At 47.2% G+C, this 20,301-nt stretch overlaps 1 protein-coding gene across 1 annotated transcript; it reads right to left on the reverse strand.

Annotated features, from left to right (window-relative positions):
* Positions 1 to 17,940: 17,940 nt before the first annotated feature.
* Positions 17,941 to 20,038, reverse strand: LOC119393399 (uncharacterized). The gene is made up of 2 exons (XM_037660392.2): positions 19,043 to 20,038; positions 17,941 to 18,236 (listed from the first exon to the last, which is right to left on the reverse strand). Exons 1-2 carry the CDS (start codon positions 19,774 to 19,776, stop codon positions 18,107 to 18,109), a joined length of 864 nt encoding a protein of 287 aa, XP_037516320.1. The 5' UTR covers positions 19,777 to 20,038; the 3' UTR covers positions 17,941 to 18,106.
* Between the last annotated feature and the right edge of the window lie 263 nt (positions 20,039 to 20,301).

A 20,301-nucleotide genomic window follows, 5' to 3' on the forward strand; every position in this document is an offset into this window, starting at 1 on the left:
TGCAACTGCGGCCGCCGATTGGCCTTTTCCGGTGAGAAGATACATTGTTGTGCCGTTTGTGTCTAGGTGTAGCGTCAACCAGCGCCTATTCAATTAAGATCGGGACGACCGACAGCGCCGAGTGCAACGACTGCGCTGTCGAGGAAACTATTAAGCACCATCTGAGCTGCTGCCAGACTTTCGCAAATGAGAGGCTTCACCTCCGTGCATCTCTACTTCACATCATCGGAAACGCCTTGACCTTTGACGTGATCTTTGGGCCATGGGACTTAGAGTCACAATACCTAAGCGGAACGAAAGTGCTGCTGCGATTCCTTAAGCATACCGGACTTCTTAACCGCCTGTGATGCCAAGCGTGGAACTTTTGTTACGTCGGCGGTAACAAAAGTGACCTTTCTTAACCTCCTGGCATTTCTTTTATCCTTCTTCTGTTCCTCCCCCATCCTTTGCCCCGCATCGTTTTTTTTTTCTTTTCGATATTCGTCTTTTACAGACAAGCTATATATGAGTACGAAAACTGTGGCGGTCCGTGAGTGCGCAGAAACTATAATGAAGAAGCAATCCTGGCCTACGCTATGCCTAGAAGGGTCTCAGCGCTTGCACGAGTTTTGTTCCAGGTTTTGTCAGCATATATCGCTAGGGATGACACCCGCCGCAGCATGAATCGCTACCCATAAAATCCTCAAAGTGTTCTTGATATTAAACTAACGTCACGAAACGCAAAGTTTGAAGCACGCATCTCTTAAATATGGGGATACAGAAATCAAAAGCTGCCACAGAAGACACTTCGATAGATCCCAGTTCGTGCTGAACATCGGGGCCGCACGTTTCAGCTCCGCTGGTTAACCATGCGTACGGTGTTCTTGGGCGGTGACTTTTTTTGTTTTGTTCATTTGCTGTTTTGCTGTCATTTTGCTGATTGAATTTTCTCTGCAATCATATAACCATATTCGTATTTGGAAGCTATTCGGATCACAAAGCTCACCTGGCTGTTTTTGGGTAAGTGCATGCACAATGAACCACTGTTTTTAATGCTTAGTGCTTGCGGCAGCCGTACTCAGACAGTTTAAGGCGAACTCTTATGGGGACGACACTCCAGCTTACTGCTGGGTGTCTCCTGTGGGCCTCGTAATTTTTTTTCTCGTAATTGTATACGTGTGATCGCGCGGAAAAAAAGAATATTGTGGCAGCTTCGTAACAAACGCTGAACTCCGCTGAACTCCGATCGTCATCTACAGAACCTTGAATCGTTACACCAGCCACAACTACCATCCAAGATTTTTCGACGGGACGCTCCAATGCTGTGCCGGTTGTGGGTCGGTGTAGCGTTTGCCCACTCATTCAGCTATCGCACTGGCATGGCAGATTCCTCCATACGACAAATAATAAACTCTCCAGCCACTTTGCAAAAGTTAAACTTTAAAAGCTATAAAACTGACCCGACCACCCGACCGCCCACAAAACATCAGTGGTCAACACACTCCTGAATCGCGCAGAGGCCGTCTGCAGCTCCAAAGAAATACGGAGAAAAGAAGAAAAAGCCATCACCGCCGACCTCCTGGACAATGGATACCCGAAGAGCTTTATTCGCCGAGTGCGCCAGCGACGCCGGGAAAGCGTCCCCCATCCGCATTCTTCTGCAATGGGTGACACTAATAATGAGGCTTCCCCCAAACGTTCCTACCGCATCTCGGTCCCATACGTTCCGGGAATCAGCGAGCAACTGTCCAGACTGCTGGGAAGAGAAGGCATCCAGGTAGCGCACAAGCCCGTGTCAACAATCGGGCGTCTCCTGCCACGGCCAAAAGACCGATTGCCAAAAGAAAGATGCCCCGGTTTGGTCTACGCGGTTCCATGCACGGACTGTAACGCCACTTACATCGGTGAGACAAAAAACTTCCCCGAAAGGATACGGCAACATCGAAACGACGTGCGTAGCTTCAACGCCGCGCGAAACGCCCTCGCTGAACACAGCGAAAAGATGGACCACCGCATCAATTTTGACGACGCCCGGGTCATCGGCACGGAAGGCAACCACACAAAAAGGCAGTTGTTGGAATCCTGGCATATACAAACAACACCGGGAAACGTCAACCGCTCAACTGGAACCTTGCCGAATGTGTACGTGCACGGTCTATGGAGCCAGTGGAAGAAACACCGCGGCAAGAAGAACGGCGGGAAGAAGGACGAGGGAGAGGGGGACACCACCAAAGAAACTCGCTAGCCTCGGAGCCGGCCGAACAGTCACCCCTGAGGAAGGGACCGAATCGGTCCCGAAACGTCGGGTCAGTTTTATAGCTTTTAAAGTTTAACTTTTGCAAAGTGGCTGGAGAGTTTATTATTTGTCGTATGAATTTTTCACCCAGCCAGACAGATCTCTGTCGAATATGTTCACATTTAGATTCCTCCATGTGCGAAAACTGCAACTGTGCAGAGACTATTGATAATCTCTTGTGCCACTGTCCCCAATTTGATCAAGATCGCTGGCCTTCACAGTGTGCCTTGAGTAGACTCAATGATCGGCCCTTTAATGAAGGAAAGATCTTGGGAGCCTGGTCGCACAGCACAGCAGCCCAGAAAACCACGCGAGCCCTCCTGCAGTACTTGAAGGCAACAACATTGAGCGACCGCCTGTGAAACCCTGCACTGTGAAATGTGCCTCTCTTTCTCTCTCTTTTACTCCCTTATTCTCCTTCCCATGTGTGGGGTAGCAAACTGGACGTAATGTTTAGTTAACCTCCCTACCTTTCCTATATTCCTTCTCTCTCTTCCCGTTGTCTCTTCACGAGGCTTTCACCGTCAAAGAACTTGTATTCTTGGCGGCGGCATTTTCCAACTCTTAACTGTCGTTTTATTCAATGTACACGCATCTGTGGTCTATATTGCATCCATGTACACGCATACATAGTGTATACTGCGTCAGTATATGAACAGATTCAGTGGCACAATAAATTTAGTTGAAAGTTTGCGCCGGGCGTGGCTTCTTCTCTGTAGTCCGCGTCTTATTGCTCGGTCGTACTGAAATGTTAATAAAACTTCTGTTCAAGTAAATATACTGTCATGGCGGAGAGGTCAGCCTTTCGTATCTGGGCGGTGCTTAAGGGTTGGTGGTTCCACCCCTTCCGGCCCACGGCAGTGCATGGACGCAAATAAGCAGTTAGGTCGAGTAAAAAGCGTTCGCCTCTCATTATCATCAGCAGCAAGGATGCTGGTCGATTCATTCTCACACAGTAGTGAATAATAATAATAATAATAATAATAATAATAATAATAATAATAATAATAATAATAATAATAATAATAATAATAATAATAATAATAATATCTTGGGTTTAACGTCCCAAAACTACGATATGATTATGAAAGACGCCGTACACTCTTATTCAAGTCCTGCTTAAAGTGGCAGTCTATAGCCCGGAAACAAGACGAAAAATCTAACGCCTATAGACTGTTTGTTTAGCCGGCACAACCTGCAGGCGGCGCCGCCCGTAGCCATCCCTCGGCGTAGTAGCTTTCTCAGCGGCTCATCTCATAGGCGGGACTCAATATAGGCCGGAGATTTTTCGTCTCGAATTCCGGCTAGTTGAAGGCCGCCTATAGACATCTCCTCGTTCCACGTGACCAGGTGTCCTGGCTACGGGGAGTCCTACCTACGGTGCGTCCTAGCTGCGGCGCGTCCTAGCTATAGGCGGTGTACGAAGTGGCGAAAAAAAAATTCATTTTAGGTTATCTTTCAAGCTCTATTTGGGGATCTGGAGGCCTAGACACATATTTTTTGACATACATAATCCATATGCACATATTACATTCAGGAGTAAACCACAGAAAAATTCACACAAACACACGCGGATTCGAACTCGCGAACACTCGACCAGCAAGCGCGTACGCTAACCACTACACCACATCACGCCGCGGCCACAGTGATAGAAGTACGGGTTTATATGCACCAATATGTCGCTACACGCCCTGGCGTATTAGTGCTGATGATGATTGATGATTAGTGGAGTTTATTGGCGCAAGGGCCAGATGTGGCCAAAGAGCGCCAGAGCGATGATAATGAACTGTGCATTACGCAGTGTGGGTAAAACAGATGTGACGTGGCTGTAAATGGGCCTAAAAGCAGTCGCTGTAAGTGAGTAAGATATACATACATTAAAATTATGGCAATAACAAATGATGTGTGCTATGAAGACATAAAGTTCATTAAAAATAATACGAATATCAAATAAAAACTTGGCGTGGAGCACTAGTGCCTCGGCAGAGCCCTTAAAACAAGGGCATGGAGGCATGGGCTCATTGAAAGCTACTATCACAGCGGCATCTTCTGGACAGAGGACGCGCTATGAACTTGTTGGGCTAAAAACATTCAATACTACATCTTTTAAAAATCCAAGGACTGATTTTGCGTCAAAAAGCGGCTCTTCGCCGAGAAACATAACAGGATGTAGAGGAAGATGATAGCGGTATGCTAAGGGAAAATATTTCTTTCTCTCTCTTTCAGCTTCCGGACATTCCAGGAGGACGTGGAGGACGGTTAGCCTCTCGCCACATCTACCACACGTAGGAGGTTCATCGCCAGTCAGCAGAAAGCTATGGGTACCGTATGTGTGTCCTATTCTGAGGCGACAGAATAGGACATCAGTTCGCCGTGTTCTCGTAGCGGAGGGCCAGTAACCTAACTGCGGCTTAATCAAGTGAAGCTTATTATTTATTTCTGTGTCCCACAAGCGCTGCCAGTGGCTTCGCAGTTTCTTACGTAAGAAGGGTTTTAGATCTGTTGCAGGGACAGTAGCGGTAGGGTTAATAGCGCGCAATATAATTGACGTGGCCATTTGGTCAGCTAACACATTGCCCTCGATGCTTCTATGGCCAGGTACCCAGCAAATAGTAACATGCTGGTTGGACATATACGCTGTACACAGAACGGAATACAGGTCAATTATTACCGGGTTTTTGAATCTAAAAAGTGATTTTAATGCATTTACGACGCTTAACGAGTCTGTGAATATAACTGATTTTTGTATGTTTGACTTCCGTATATGCTTCACAGCCGACAATAGTGCATAACCCTCAGCCGTAAAGATACTTGTTTCCGGGTGCAGTACACCGGATTCCGAGAAGGATGGTCCGACGGCTGCATAAGCCACCCCTGCATGCGACTTAGAAGCGTCGGTATAAAACTCTACGCATGAGTAGTTGGACTGGAGTTGTCGGAAATGCATTTTAATATGTGCTTCTGGTGCATGTTTAGTGATCTCGACAAATGAGGTGTCACAATGTATAAGCTGCCACTGCCACGGCGGTAAAAGTTTCGCTGTGGGCATAGGACAAAGTTCTAGCAGTGGAACATCCATTTTCTCACTTAAGTTTCTTACACGCAAAGAGAACGGCTTTCTCGCTGCGGGTCGATTATGGAAGAGGGTGGCAGCGGTCATATCGTTTATAGTTGAATAAGAAGGATGTTTGATGTTTGCGCGTACCTTTATAAAATATATGAAACTACTATAGGATCGCTGTAGGTGAAGTGACCACAGATTCGACTCTACATAGAGGCTCTGGATCGGACTTGTCCTGAAAGCACCGGTTGCAAGTCGGATTCCCAGATGGTGGACGGGGTCTAGGATTTTTAATGCACTTGGCGTTGCGGAATGATAAATTATAGAGGCATAGTCAAGGCGCGACCAGACAAGACTTTTGTACAACTTCAAGAGGCACTTTCGATCACTACCCCATGTTGTACGTGATAGAAGCTTTAGGACGTTCATCGCTTTCAGACATTTCATTTTTACATATTTAATATGGGGTATAAACGTGAGCTTAGAATCTAAAGTGGTTCCCAGGAATTTATGCTCGCTGCTGACAGAGAGTTGGTCTCCCTTGATCGCAATACTTGGTAGTGGCATTACCCCTCGTTTGTTGGAGAAAAGTACGCAAGTACTCTTCTGGGTGTTTATTTTAAAGCCATTCTCATCCGCCCATTTAGAGAATTTATTCATTCCAAGCTGCACTTGTCGTTCGCAGATAGACATATTGCATGATTTGAAACTCATCTGCACATCATCAACATACACGGAATAAAACATCGCGCTTGGAATTACTGACTGCAGAGAGTTCATTTTTATAAGAAAGAGTGTGCAACTAAGCACGCCCCCTTGCGGAACACCAGTCTCTTGGGTGAATGATCTAGAGAGAGCATTTCCCACTTTTACGCGAAAGGTTCGGTTAGACAGATAACTTTCAATTGTGTTTAACATGTTCCCATGGATGCCCATGGCGGCAAGATCGCGTAGAATCCCGAATCGCCATGTGGTATCGTACGCTTTCTCTAAGTCTAGGAAAACCGAAAGTACAACCTGCTTATGAATAAATGCATCTCTGATGTATGTCTCTATGCGAACAAGGTGGTCTATTGTCGACCTCCCCTCTCTGAAACCACACTGAAGGGGGTCTGGTATACTGTTACTTTCTAGAAAGTGAATTAAGCGCCGGTTTACCATTTTCTCATATAGTTTGCATAGACAGCTTGTTAACGCTATTGGCCTGTAGCTGGCGGCTAAGGACGGGTCTTTGCCTTGTTTAAGTACCGGGATGACTATCGCTTCTTTCCATAGCAATGGAATATACCCAGCTGCCCACATGGTATTGTAGAGGGTTAGGAGTGTTTTTAGTGCTTCGGGGTGAAGATACTTGATCATTTCGTACATTATGCGATCGCCACCTGGCGCCGAGTTGTTGCAGCACGCAAGAGATGCCTTAAGTTCAGCTAATGTAAATGGGCAGTTGTAAGCCTCACTGGATGGACGTTTACATTTAAGGGGCTGCCGCTCTTCGCGTTCTTTGAATCTTAAGAACGTTTCTGTATAGTGTGATGCACTTGAGACATATTCAAAGTGTTCACCTAGGCAGTCCGCCTGTTCCTCCAGGCTCTCACCTCGGCTATTTACCAAGGGTAGGGGGTGTGACTCCCGACCCATTAACTTGTTTACCCTATTCCAAACCTTCGTTTCGTCGGTGTAAGAATTTATACCGGAGATGTACCTATTCCAACTTTCTTTCTTTGCAAGACGACGCGTTCTTCTGGCTTGTGACTTAACCTGTTTGAAATCGACGAGGTTTTCAGCCGTTGGGTAATTTCGGAGTAATCTCCAAGCTTTATTTTGACTATTGCGCGCTTTCCGACAATCGTCGTTCCACCATGGTATGCGACGCTTATTAGTCATTCCGTTAGTTTGCTTAATACATTTCACTGCAGCGTCAATAATAAAAGCTGTTAGGTATGCCACAGCATCGTCTATATTAAAATCACCAATGTCATCTCCGTCTAAAAATGTGCTTTCTCGGAACAGTTCCCAGTTGGCTGACTTGGTGTTCCAACGAGGAAAGTCAGGCGAGTCAACGAGCAGTCAGGCGTATTAGTGCAGTGGAGGTCGTTATTATGCATGTAGCGTTCACTGATACGTAAGGTGATATTTTTTAAATGACATTCGTGAAGCTATATACGGCGTCACTCAAGTTATTGCTGGGAGCATGCTTCAAGCGAATTTGCGAGCTTGGTAAAGAAGATAAAACTGTTCCGCATACATTTAGCACTGGCGCCTCAGTGACATTTAAAGAATTTTGGCGTGCACAATATTCGAGTTCTATTCATGTTGGCCGTCAGCCTGTTGCCTTTCGTGGACTGAACGAGTTTTCAACGTCAAGATTCGCTTGCTGTGGAACGTGTGCTCGGAATCCATCCACGGCAACCGCACAGCGACGTAGCCGATTATCGACGGAGAATCACCGTGTTCTCAGTATTGTCGCTGGCCGCTTCACCGCCGAGGGTTACCAGGCCGGTAGCCGATATCGTCACTAAGCCCATTCAGTTTATTTCGAAGCCGTAGTCGACCGTGCTTCAGAACAAACCGCTCACGCTCATATGCCAGGATGTTTTGCCTGTTACCGTCGTTGGCTCGACCCTCTCCCCGCAATAATTACACACTGAGATAAACATGCGCTCATAATCGTGGTATTGTCAGCCATATATACAATATGCGAACACGCCCGAGCAGGTGCGGTACGCCGTGCACGCACTGCAGATGAACTTCACTTGTAAAGGAACTCCTCTTGGCTCTAAACGTTGGATAGTGCACGCCGCTTCCCCTCAAATGAATGACATTATACCGCTAGACATTATTTTAGCTTCAATGAAAAATGTTGCCGGCACTTGCGTCGACCATGGAAGCGAGGAGCTGGCGCTGAATGCATGCAGCTACGCGGTCGCTCGGCGGACTGCGCCCCGGAGGAAATGCCGTTTATGTTGGACGCCACTCGCGCGAATTGGGCTTCGCACTCGTGAATTGGACTTTGCACGCTGGAGACGCGGCTCGCCGTTTACCGTTCTCAGGCGCGCAGTGCGCAGGCAGGAATATGATGCTAACATGGACTGGATCTTATATCCGGCAGCACCAATCGCAGAAATATTTGTGGCGTTCTGTTACGTCTCCATCAGTGGCTATTTTTTTTTTAGAACTTCTAGATTCACGCTGATATAACGGTCCCGCCGCGCTATTAAAATCACCTCATACTCGTCTCAAAGCCGAGATCGCGCTAAAATCACACTGGATGATGCTATATTTTTCACATAAGTTTACTGAAACATTTTCTGGAAGCCCGAGTCCATGCATTGTACTAAGTATAGTATTGGTGCGAACGGCACTTTCATGGGCATGCAGTGCCTAACTGTGTACAAGTATCACCTTTTAATAAATGTTTGACAAATCTCGCCGTGATTATTACGGCTGAACACGCAAACATTTACGAGCTACATCCACACAGCTGCATTTGCATGCGCACGCGACTGGGGAATGTTAGTTTGTTGTGCTAGAGTGCATGGGATAGCCTTCTGGAGTGTTTTACGTATACACGCACTTATTTTTTATGTGCGGATTACTGAGAGGCGTTGCGTACAGCAGAAATCCAGAACATACTAGAGTTGTGCATTAATGGAAAATGAATTTGACACCATCGAGTAATAGGTTCTAGTGTTGCAGAGTTTGCGCAGATTTTTTTTATTGCGCACATACAAAACGGCTGCGCCTCAGTGTGGCAGTCGTTACGAGGAACTGAAACTGCTAAATTATGACATATTATCGTAAGAAAGTTAACGTAGAGTGGCCATTTGTCGAACATGAGGGTGTTTAACGAATTCTGAACTTTTTTAGCCAATGCGGCGATGTTATTACGAGGTACAGGCGTGCGCACTTCGCTCTGGCACATATGTACGTTCCAGAGGATGCTAATTTAATTATGCAAATATTGTTTTCCTGACAGACATTGCCTACCACGGATTTAGGAGAAAAGAGTGAATGGTATTGCGAAATCTAGAACACCTCGTGGAAGCTCTACTGCCTGCATTTGATTTCGACAGCATGCGGTTACTAATAGTAGAGCATTAAATTAGATATATACATTTCACGGCAAACGATTCGAGCATTTGTCCAAGGAAGCATTTTGTTTTTCATCATTACTATAGCCTATTTTATGTCCACTTATGTCCACTTGAGGACGAATGACTCTTCACTAATCCCGCATTGATCCTATCCAGCGTCTTCATTACTATTTTTGTGTGTTTGTGGCATGCACAAGAACCAAGAAAGCAGTAAGGTTGCGGCATCTGTAATGCGGACTCCCTTGACGTCAAGTGGCACGCCGTGTAGGGGTTGATTGCTGGCTAACAGAGTTTTAGAATTGTGTACGCAGACGTTGCGATGGCTGGGCACGTACGCTATACTGTATTCGGAAAGTAACGTGCGTACACAAGTGTCTAGTCTTTGACAGATGCGCAGTGGCAACAAACACAAGAAATTGTGCACACGAAGCTCTGGGTAGCGTATTCTAATACTGCCTAATTTTAACCACGTGGATTTTTTAACGTGAACAGATTACACATAGCGTTTTTGCGCTCATTTACCCCTAGATGGGTACCTAGATTGACCATTAACAGTGAGCTTGGAAACTATAAGCATGCAGTGTGTTTAGACGTGCGTATAAAAATTCGCATCGTTTTTTTTTTTTAGTAGCGGTGGTTAAAGCATGGACGCACCGCGTTCCCCATAAATGTACCGTTCAGCGGAATCATTTGAGAATGAATTGACGGACCATACCAGCTTCATAGTTCAACAGTACCTGCTGTGTCTAGCGTGTATAAGCATGTGAGAAACAGGTACTGCTCACGTGTAAAAATAAGTATCTATTGTAAAAAATACAAACAGCGCTAAAAGCAATGCTCAGCGCTGAAGGAAACGATAAACGTGCCATCCGATGTTTTTTCGGACAAATATATTTAGGTGCTTAACGAATACCTTTGATCTTGTCAATGTCTTCAGCAGCTACCTGCCGTTAAAACACCTGGGAAACAACTGGGTTCATTATACTCAGCACAAGGCGAAGTATTGAGAATACACAGTTGGATATGTGAGGTCCTTAATATAGTACATCGTCAAGCACCAAATAAGGGCTTTCTCTAGAAGTGTGCCAACCGAAAGTTTCACATTCTCTTGCACTTGATCGCAGTAGAACGCCTTGTTGTCGTACTCCCTCCAAATTCTGCGGTCAGGCGATGGGCGGGCTGCTGTCATGTCATCCTGACGGGAAAAAAAAGAAAAGCAGAGGATACATGCGACGTTGTGTTCTTAGATTACCTGCAGGGTGTTTTCGCCCATCACACAAAAACTGTAAACGGAAGTTTTCAATCTGTTATACACCTTGACGAATTTTGTGTAGACAGCGTCACAGAAGTTACAAATATGAAAGTGTTTTCAGAAGTTGCTAATGAAGCTTTTTAATAGTGTTTTAACCATAAACTTACTACAGCTATGAGAAAAAGCTTAGCATGATTTTCTCATAAATACCCATCGATCTCCACGAAATACACCGAGTATGACTTTGACTTGGTTGAACTTCTCCATGAAACTTCCAGTTTTTCTTAAAAGCGAAGCTCTGTTTTGAATGTCCGCTGCAAGTGAAAACCACAGTATAGTCGCAATTTGATCAGAATCACGTACTAGGAAAGCAGTTTTACAATAGACTCACGATTCATTCGTTAACTAAATAAAGTGGCAGGCAAACGTGGCTTAAAACTTGGTTGCACAATATTGCACAATATTGCAACAGCACAATACTGCACAATATTGCAACAGCACAATATTGCAAACGAATTTTCTTCAATACCAGGTCAATGACAGTCACGGCGAATATTTGAATGGTAGCAGCCAATGCATGATTAAAAATTAATTCGCTGCTGCAGGTCAATGCTCGGCTGCGGCGGCGATATTTAGATGGGAGTGAAAAGCAAAAAAAAAGAAAATGAATAAAAAACACAAAAAGAAAGCTCGTGTACTCAGTTACGGCATTGTAAACAACGCCACGGCCGGTGTTGCTGCTGCTGCTGGAAAACCTGCAAGGTGTGCGCTCCTTGCCAGTTGCTCGATAAAACTGCGCCTGGCTCTTGTGTCAGAAGGTTTTTGCCACCTGCAAAGGTATTCATATTCTGTGTATACTATCACGAGGATGAACAACAATTATATCCCTCATTACGACTGCTGTATGAACTTCACTTCTCTGTAATAACATTAACAATGAGCAATCCAACATAAATAATAAGCTGCCAACGAAAACAACAATACTTTTATGCATCCACGGTTATATATCGCTGTTGCATCGCATGAAATGATGGATGAGAGAAAAAAATACCATCAACTAGCTAAAGTCTAATTACATACGACGCATTACTTTACCTTCATCGAGATCAGCAGTTTTCACAGGCACCACAGCTGGTGCATGATGCACTGATGTACTTGTCCACACTTGACTTGGCACTGCATAAGACCAATGGGCAAATGTGACCCGAAACCACAGAAATCATTGAAGGGGCACATAATGGAAGAAATCTACAGCGGATCCACAGCCACTATAGTCCTCCATAAAGAAAGCGACAGAATCCCAATAAAGAAGGGCGTACGGCAGGGAGACACGATCTCTCCAATGTTATTCACCGCCTGTTTACAGGAGGTTTTCAGGGCCCTAGATTGGGAAGAGTTAGGGATAAGAGTTAATGGAGAGTATCTCAGTAACCTACAATTCGCTGATGACATTGCATTGATGAGTAACGCGGGAGACGAATTGCAGCTCATGATTACTGAACTGGATACGGAAAGTAGAAGAGTAGGTCTGAAAATTAATATGCATAAAACTAAAGTAATGTGGAACTATCTTGGCAGAGAACAGCACTTTGCGATAGGTGGCGAGACACTGGAAGTTGTAAAGGAGTACGTCTACTTAGGAGAGGTAGTAACCGCGGAGCCGAACCATGAGAGTGAAATAACTAGAAGAATAAGGATGGGCTGGGGCTCATTCGGCAAGCATTATCAAATCATGAATGGTAATCTACCACTATCCCTCAAGAGGAAGGTATATAACATCTGCATCTTACCGGTACTTACCTACGGAGCAGAAACCTGGAGACTTACAAAGAGGGTTCAACTTAAATTGAGGACGACGCAGCGAGCGATGGAAAGGAAAATGATAGGTGTAACCTTAAGAGACAGGAAGAGAGCAGAGTGGGTCAGGGAACAAACGGGGGTTAAGGACATCATAGTTGAAATCAAGAAGAAGAAATGGATATGGGCCGGACACGTAGCACGTCGGCAGGATAACCGGTGGTCATTAAGGGTAACTGACTGGATTCCAAGAGATGGCAAACGCGTGAGGGGGAGACAGAAAATTAGGTGGGTAGATGAGATTAAGAAGTTTGCAGGTATTACGTGGCAGCAGAAAGCACAGGACCGGGTTGATTGGCGGAACATGGGAGAGGCCTTTGCCCTGCAGTGGGCGTAGACAGGCTGATGATGATTCACGAGCATGAATGAGGCTGGCTTTAAAACTTGTTAGAAATTCGGCAGCGAAATTCGTTTTAAAGACTGTCGCTATTCAGAAAGTCAAATTGCTGATTTTTCCCGTTAAAAACAAGAGATACCGCTAGTCGTATCTATGAGCGCCTGATCCAATGAAACGGTACTAACGTCTTCGGTGCTCGTAAGTGCAGTTTTATTACTTTTTGATTGCGGAGAAACTTTTCCGCTTCCCAAAGGTAATCAAAGAAATGTAAATGCGAAATATAACGACCTATTATGAAAGGATGTCTTAAACATCATTCAACTGCTAGCAAAAATATGCTTCCTTTGATTGCCGCATTGTATATTTGACCATAAATGCAGAGGACAGTTGCTAGCCGAAAGATAAGAAGCCATGCGAGAGCTAAAATTACACAGCTTGTCAAGCAACACGAAGTGATTTTCTCAGTGACACCTGTCAAGAGCGACGAAAGCGTCTGAACTGTATGAGAGTTCACAATAAATGCGACCAGCACGACAACACGTGCGCGACTATAAAGACGGATGACGATTACAACAAAGATAAGTACTCGTATACTCGTATAGTTACTCGTACGCAAGCTCGTATAGTTATTTCAAAAGCCGTCAAAAGAATATTCTGGCAGCTCAATACCGTCATTCATATATATAAGCGCAAGCATGCAACAATGTGAACGCTAACAGCACGAGCATATATGTGAAGAAAGAACTCACCCAGGCGGGTACGATGCGCCGGGCTGTGTGCGCAGTGTGCGCACCAGCGTGACAGAAATGGCGCGAAAGCGTCGTGTAATCCTGCAACTGCTTGCGTGTAGCCATTTCACGTGCAAGGGGATGTCGCTATGTCCTCGCAACACCCCCTTCATATTGAGATAAGAGAATTTTTCCATGGCGGCCGAGTACCGGCTCACGCGGCACGCTCAACAAACCACACCAACCTATTAAACATCCGCCGCTCTCGTGGAATGCGCTAAAACTAACCACTCGTGCCAAAAACGCAACCCCCTTCCTATCGCACAATATCTTCGAACTCTCGTTTTTACCTCCTTCCTTTCTTTTCTCTGCGCAAAAACAGCAGAAGCGGAGCGCAACGGAGATCGTAGCAGCCCCTGTTCTCTCTCACGCACGCAAGAGAGAGTGCGTAGTTAGCTCCATGCGTATACCTCCTCGCAGCATAGCTCGCCTTTGCGGCTGACGCTGTCGGCGCATGCGTGTACACCGACGCTTGCGCAGACAAGTTATAACACGCGGGAGCATACGCTGAGCTGTAGCCGGAATTCTCACTTACGCGGCCCACACCGACGCGCCACTAATACTGCATGCTGTCTATAAGGCGGCGGTGAAGGGTGCACGTTTTTTATATGCACTTGTCACGGCTAACTCCTTTTCGAATTCCTACTATAGCCGGGAGTTTTCTTGAGTTTTGAAGCGTCCCGCCTACAGGGCATGCGTTAGCCAGGACTTGATTAAGAGTGTAGTGGAGGGCTCCGGAAGTTTCGACCACCTGGGGTTGGTTAACATGCACCTAAATCTAAGTACACGGGCCTCAAACATTTTCGCCTCCATCGAAAATGCAGCCGCCACGGCCGGGATTCAATCCTGCGTCCTTCGGGTCAGCAGTCGAGCGCCATAACCACTAGACCACCGTGGCGGGGCTCTCACACAATAGCCAACAGCTACTGTAAACGCAGGTCACTTTGCGGAGGCCACCTACTGATGAGCACGCTCGCTTGGCAAACACCACTGAAGGCCCGCGTGTGTGATGTTTGCTTCAATAGAACGCAAGCCGGGCGCGCCTGAACATTGTTGTAGTCGACGCTAAGCCACGCGTTGAAGTGCCACTACTCCTGCGCAAGCTATATAGACTGGATGCACGGCCTTGGTGGCGCCACCGGCGTGACGTGGAGCGAGAGCGTGAAGTTGTGCACAGGCTCCTTTTAATGAACCTGTAAAGTAATTTGCACATCAGCTCATAGGCGTGCGCAGGGCTCCCCATTAGGGGGGGGGGGGCAAAGGTTCGTCGCAGCGCCCCCCCCCCCCACTCTATTAAGTCAATGTATGGGGCAGATTTCCCGCCCCCACCCCTCTTGGGTGACTAGAAGGTTCAATGTACGCAGCAGATTTTGCGCCCCCCTCTTAGGTGATTAGGGGGGGGGGGGCGGCCGCCCCCCCTGCCCCCACTGTGCGCACGCCTATGCATCAGCTTTTATGCAGCCGTACGTTCGCGGATTTACGCTATAAGAGTTGGCCAGCCTCGCAATTTTATAATAATATCGCGCGAGCGTTGGACCTAGCACATTGTGTATCCTGAAATCGGCGACAAGGGAGGAGATATGCTACGGAAGCGCAAGCGTACTAAGCACAATCATGCGCGATCATCATCTGCTGTGCTGTTTACTTAAAGACAGATACGCCTTCCCAGCTTTATCTGCGCGATCACGCGCTCACCAGTTCGTTCTATCTCGTTGCTTCTCGCCGATATCAAACACTGGCAACACAGTCCCTTTGTGTACTCCATCCTAAAATTCTATGAAAAAACTGCAATGACGCAGATGCGCGTACGTGGTGTCGGGGCGACGCAGCTTGCAGATCATTATCTGTTTCTAGGCCGAGCGAACAACGCCTCGGCACACGAGACTTGTGCGAAGAGGCTCAATTGAATCTAACACGCAGCTGATTGCGATTGAGGCTGATCGGGAACAAAATTCTCTGTAGCGAATGATTCCCTTGTGCAGCCTGTGAATAAGAGAGTCAATAAACTTGATCGTGATCTGGCCCGACGCAATCCAAAGTGACCGTGCGACACCGCCATAGAACAGTGCACTGACTGTTCATGTGAAATAGCTTCATGCAATTTCCTGCGCATACGCATATTACGACATTCCTGTTAATAAAAAGTGTCAGATGGAAGTATTCGCTTCTACCATCTGGTTGCTTTTCGATCCCGTCTTAATTTTTTAGATTCGAAGCAGCTTTTGCTCGGGGCTGTGTCCGTCCCTTGGCGACCGTCCGCTTTCTACCACCTAGCATTGCCATCTGAGCGCGCGCTCGTGCCAAGGAGAAGTCTTCTTCGTCTTGTTCTTCGACCGTCTTGATGATGATACGTGCAGAGCACTTTAGGGGCCGGGGCTGCCGTATGCTGTTCTAGCTTGGCGTAACGCAGACAAAACCATTTTTGCTGGCACGCGCTAGCGCGTTCGGGCCTGTGTAAGGGGCTGGGTAAGACTCTGTGGCCTCTCCCCCTTACACTCTCTCAGCACTCACGGGATGGCGTTGGGGAACGAGATTCTGCAGACGTGCGATGAACCCGTGTGGCGTGCTCCAACAAGAGTTCGGGACCAGTAACAGCAGCAGCAACTACAGTGAATTCATGGTGTACTAACATCGGGCAAGGTGCCCGTGATGAACGGAACTTTTCCATGCGCTGCTTCGCATCTCCACATGGTACCCTTTAGTGGGAGATGGCGTAATTTTTTCCGCTGCATGTACCGTGATTGTGAACCACTAATTAGCCCATTCAGCGTAGGAAATGACGCATTACGAATCATCGTTACGTACACGCCAACGTCATGATGCGTGTCGCCAGTTGCGCGGCAGGCGTCGCATATATAAGGTATTGTGACTATCCACACACGTCAGGAGCAGACAAACGCAAGCCGCTTGTGTTTGGAGAGCGCACCCAGGTGGCTGAGTAGATGAGAGTGACGAGAAATCGTCGGCGTTATAGTCGGCACACATGAAAAATAGTATAGCGTTATTTCCCCATGCTCGGCCTCGCTAGAACACGAGTCATGTGCTTCAGCTTTCCAGCGCAGCTGCAGCTTGAAGTCATCCGTCTTTCGCTCCGCTCACACCACCGCATATGCAGTGCAGCCTGAACACATGCGTGACATCGCTGCAACAGCGGTGTATTGAATGCACTGCACAGGAATCGCGTTCAGAAATAAACCTTGAAGTGCGCACCAAGTTCACAGCAATCTCGGACGTAACTGGGGCATTATGTGTGCTCATGAAGAACCTATGGTTGGCTTGCGCTGACGTCACTGAAACAGCCACGTTGAAGCACCAGCATGGTGGGACGCGAACTTCGTGGTGTCACGTTAGTGTTATAGTGTACAGCGCATGCTGGTTCCTTCGTAACTCATGCACAGAGGCCCAATAGTCGCGTGTTATCGCCGGTTAATCGCCGCGTGATGATACTGCCTTGACGACATCTAAGCCACTATGTTGGAGCCATGTTGTGCGTCCATGAGATCACGTGCAAGCTATCAATATTCGTGGACAACCTTTCTTGGCAGTGAAAAAAAATCTACGGGGGCGGAGCTTCTATACATGTATACTTATACGCCAAGGAGTGTGGTGCGGCCAGCGTTTTGTACCACCGCGGAAAGTGATGTCTGCGCGGCACAATCATTGCATAGCATTTGATTTGCCTGCTTAGACAGCCATTTTTGGCTAAAGTTCGTCGAAAGTTTTTTTTTTTTTTTTTTTTTTCAGGCGAGTAGGTGGAGCAGGCAGAATGAGACGGACGCTCAACCGAAGACTCATACCCAATTTGGCGCTTGAGGTACACGTAAATGGCGCGGCTTTCTCAGGCGCGAAAACGCGGAATGATAACGTATAACTTTAAACAGCTATATAATCATCTCACTGATGTGTGCAGAATCCTGTCTCCAAGTGGTTCCTGTAGAAAATTGCCACGTGACTGTGAGACTTCATTCATTAGCGATGGAGTGCACGCAGTTCGGTTCTGTAGCCTTCGCTTCAATGCCAAGAAAAGTACTGCGAGTATAGTCAGCGGCCGTGGTCTAGTATACTGTCGTAACGGAGGACGACACCAGGAAAACACCAACGGGCCTTTTAAGGAGTGTTTATCGCAAGCGACGAAGCTGCATTCGCGAGAGACCCGGAAGCGACGCTCTTTCGAGGAATTTTAATAGCGCAGTGGGATGTAGATATTTATTTCGCATATTGCCAGCCAAGGCGTACGCTAAATGAATGAGATTTGAATACAATGTGCCATGTGGTAAAAACGTATATTTTATTGCTGCGTATTTCTATGGAGAAGTGTGGTTGTAACTTCTCTGGTGAAAATAGGCGTTTATGACTAAAATGTGCGGTATACGTAGCACGTCACCGGTTGTCTTGAGTTGCTGTACACGTTACCAGTATTTACAGCAAGTCTACGCAGTCTATCACACGTGTGCGAACGGCGGATGAGAGTGTGCCGATGATAACGTACAGTGCGGATAGATTGAAGTGCAGTTGAGGTCGGCCATCCCTTCGCGTACAGCGCGTTCGTACTTGAGCCCCTTGAGGTAATCACTGCAAAGAAAGAAAAGGAAGACATGGTGAATAATAAAAGAAAATTCGGAAACTCTTCGAAAATCGGGGCAAGCGAAGCTTGGTGTCTGCGTGCCTGACGTTATTTTTTTATCTTTATTCCTGCCTGAACGGAAACAAAGTCGGCGCAGAGCGCGTGAGACCCTTTCGTGCCCTTTTCCCTCCCCGGCGGAAGCGAAACGGCTCTGATTAGCTGCGGGCGTGGCGTGAGGGCGCGCCTACACAGTTGGCATCGTGCCTAATCCCTCAAGTTCCGGCATCAGAACGTGAGGTCATGTGTTTATATCCCGGCAACCATGAAATATGGAAACGTCAAATGACAAGTGAACTCGATTAAAAGATCAGATTGCCATAGTAGAAACGGCCTATCGAGACAAGCCCTCGGTCGAGACAGCATCAGTAATTGGAAAACCGCGCATCGATAACGACTTGATAAATTGAATATTGCACTATTGAGACAGCATCTGTATAGCGTACGTAAGCAGAGGAAAATGCTGCAAGAAAGTACAAGTGATGTTCGTAAAATAACGGCGTCGCGCAGGACGTGCAGTTCTAAATCCGCTAAAACACCGGAAGGCTAAGCGAATTAAGGCCGAACTGTACAGTGGCGAAATGTTAGCGTGCGACGCCATCAAAAAGACAGTGGCATACCATGCAGCAAGTTAGTGGTCCGACAATAACATATACACTTACAATGGCACCCTACAGCAATTTCATATGCGCCGCTCATCCGCACTTTATCGGACCGTTCAAAATTTGTAGTAGCAGTGAAAGATAGGCCAACTCACCTTAAATAGCCCATCAGCATGAGGCTCACGGGGTAATCCTTGACGAGCCGCGATACAGAGTCGCATACTTGGAACGAAGAGCACTCGGAAGACGTATTCGGCTTCTGGGATAAGGGTGGGCTTTTCGTTGACGTGCCAGCCGCAGGAGCTTCCGAGGTCAAGGGCGACACCTCTGGCTTCTCGGTCGTTGAAAACCACAGCGTACTGATGGCGGGCTCAGCCGTCGCTCTAGTAGTCGGTGCACTTTCCGTCGTGGTCGCCTCAGACATGGTCGCGACTGTAGCCGTCGCTGACATAATGGAGGCCATCCACGATTCGGGTACGAAATTTCGGGCCCACTTCATCACGGCCTCTCCCGCGGGAAAGTTCGTCGGCACATTGGTCGCTCCCGTTGCCCTTGCTGACTCAGACCTCGCCGTGAAGACGGAGGTCACCTTGAGCAGAGACTCCAACTGCGGGAACGTGAACAGGGCGACGTACAGGAGCAGGTAAAGGGCCACCAGCACTTCGAAGGGAAGATTAAGCACGTTCATGGCGCCCAAGACAAAGGCCTTAGCCAGGGGCACCAGGACGGCGATTAACGCTACTGCGTAAGGCAACGCGATGGCGGGAAGGAGAAGAGAGAACGCTTTGGAACCTTCGACGATGACATCGTCGACGTCGTTAGGTGACCGGAAGGCGGGATCTGCGGCCACAGTAGCGCAGAACAGGGCAAGCAACACGAAGCTCTTCATAATGCGCAAGAATGTTGGAGTACGTCTCTTCAGGGCTTATGCTTAAAAGCTACTGAGCGAGTTGAAGATCCGACGAGACGGTCAACAAAAGGGTGGCCACACCTTGTGGCGAGTGGCGCGAAATCGAGATAGTGGAACTTGGCAGCTCTGTAAGAGAACAGCCACCAACTCGAGCTAGTCCGTGAATGAAATAGTCGAGGTCTCTGAAGGGGTGGTTACCAGACTGGTCCCGGGTTCATCCGGCGCGCGAAAAGATATTTCCGGTGATAGGAATGTCGTTCAAGTGCTGACAGTTATCTGTTATGGTCGAGGGAGTGGTGGGAGGCGTCTATGTTTAAGACACTAGATACGATAATAGCGCATGTGTTTCGTTTATCTTCTATAGATATACGCACAACGCATGCATGAAACCAGCTGGAAAGGCTTTCTGCACTTTCTTCCAGCTTCTCGATCATGCGTCGTCTACTGCAGTTACTACGTCACGACATCTGGAAGTGGCGACATAGCGACACTTGCAGATAAGGA

This window comes from Rhipicephalus sanguineus, chromosome 5 (assembly GCF_013339695.2).
Source record: "Rhipicephalus sanguineus isolate Rsan-2018 chromosome 5, BIME_Rsan_1.4, whole genome shotgun sequence".
Classification (NCBI taxonomy): domain Eukaryota; kingdom Metazoa; phylum Arthropoda; class Arachnida; order Ixodida; family Ixodidae; genus Rhipicephalus; species Rhipicephalus sanguineus.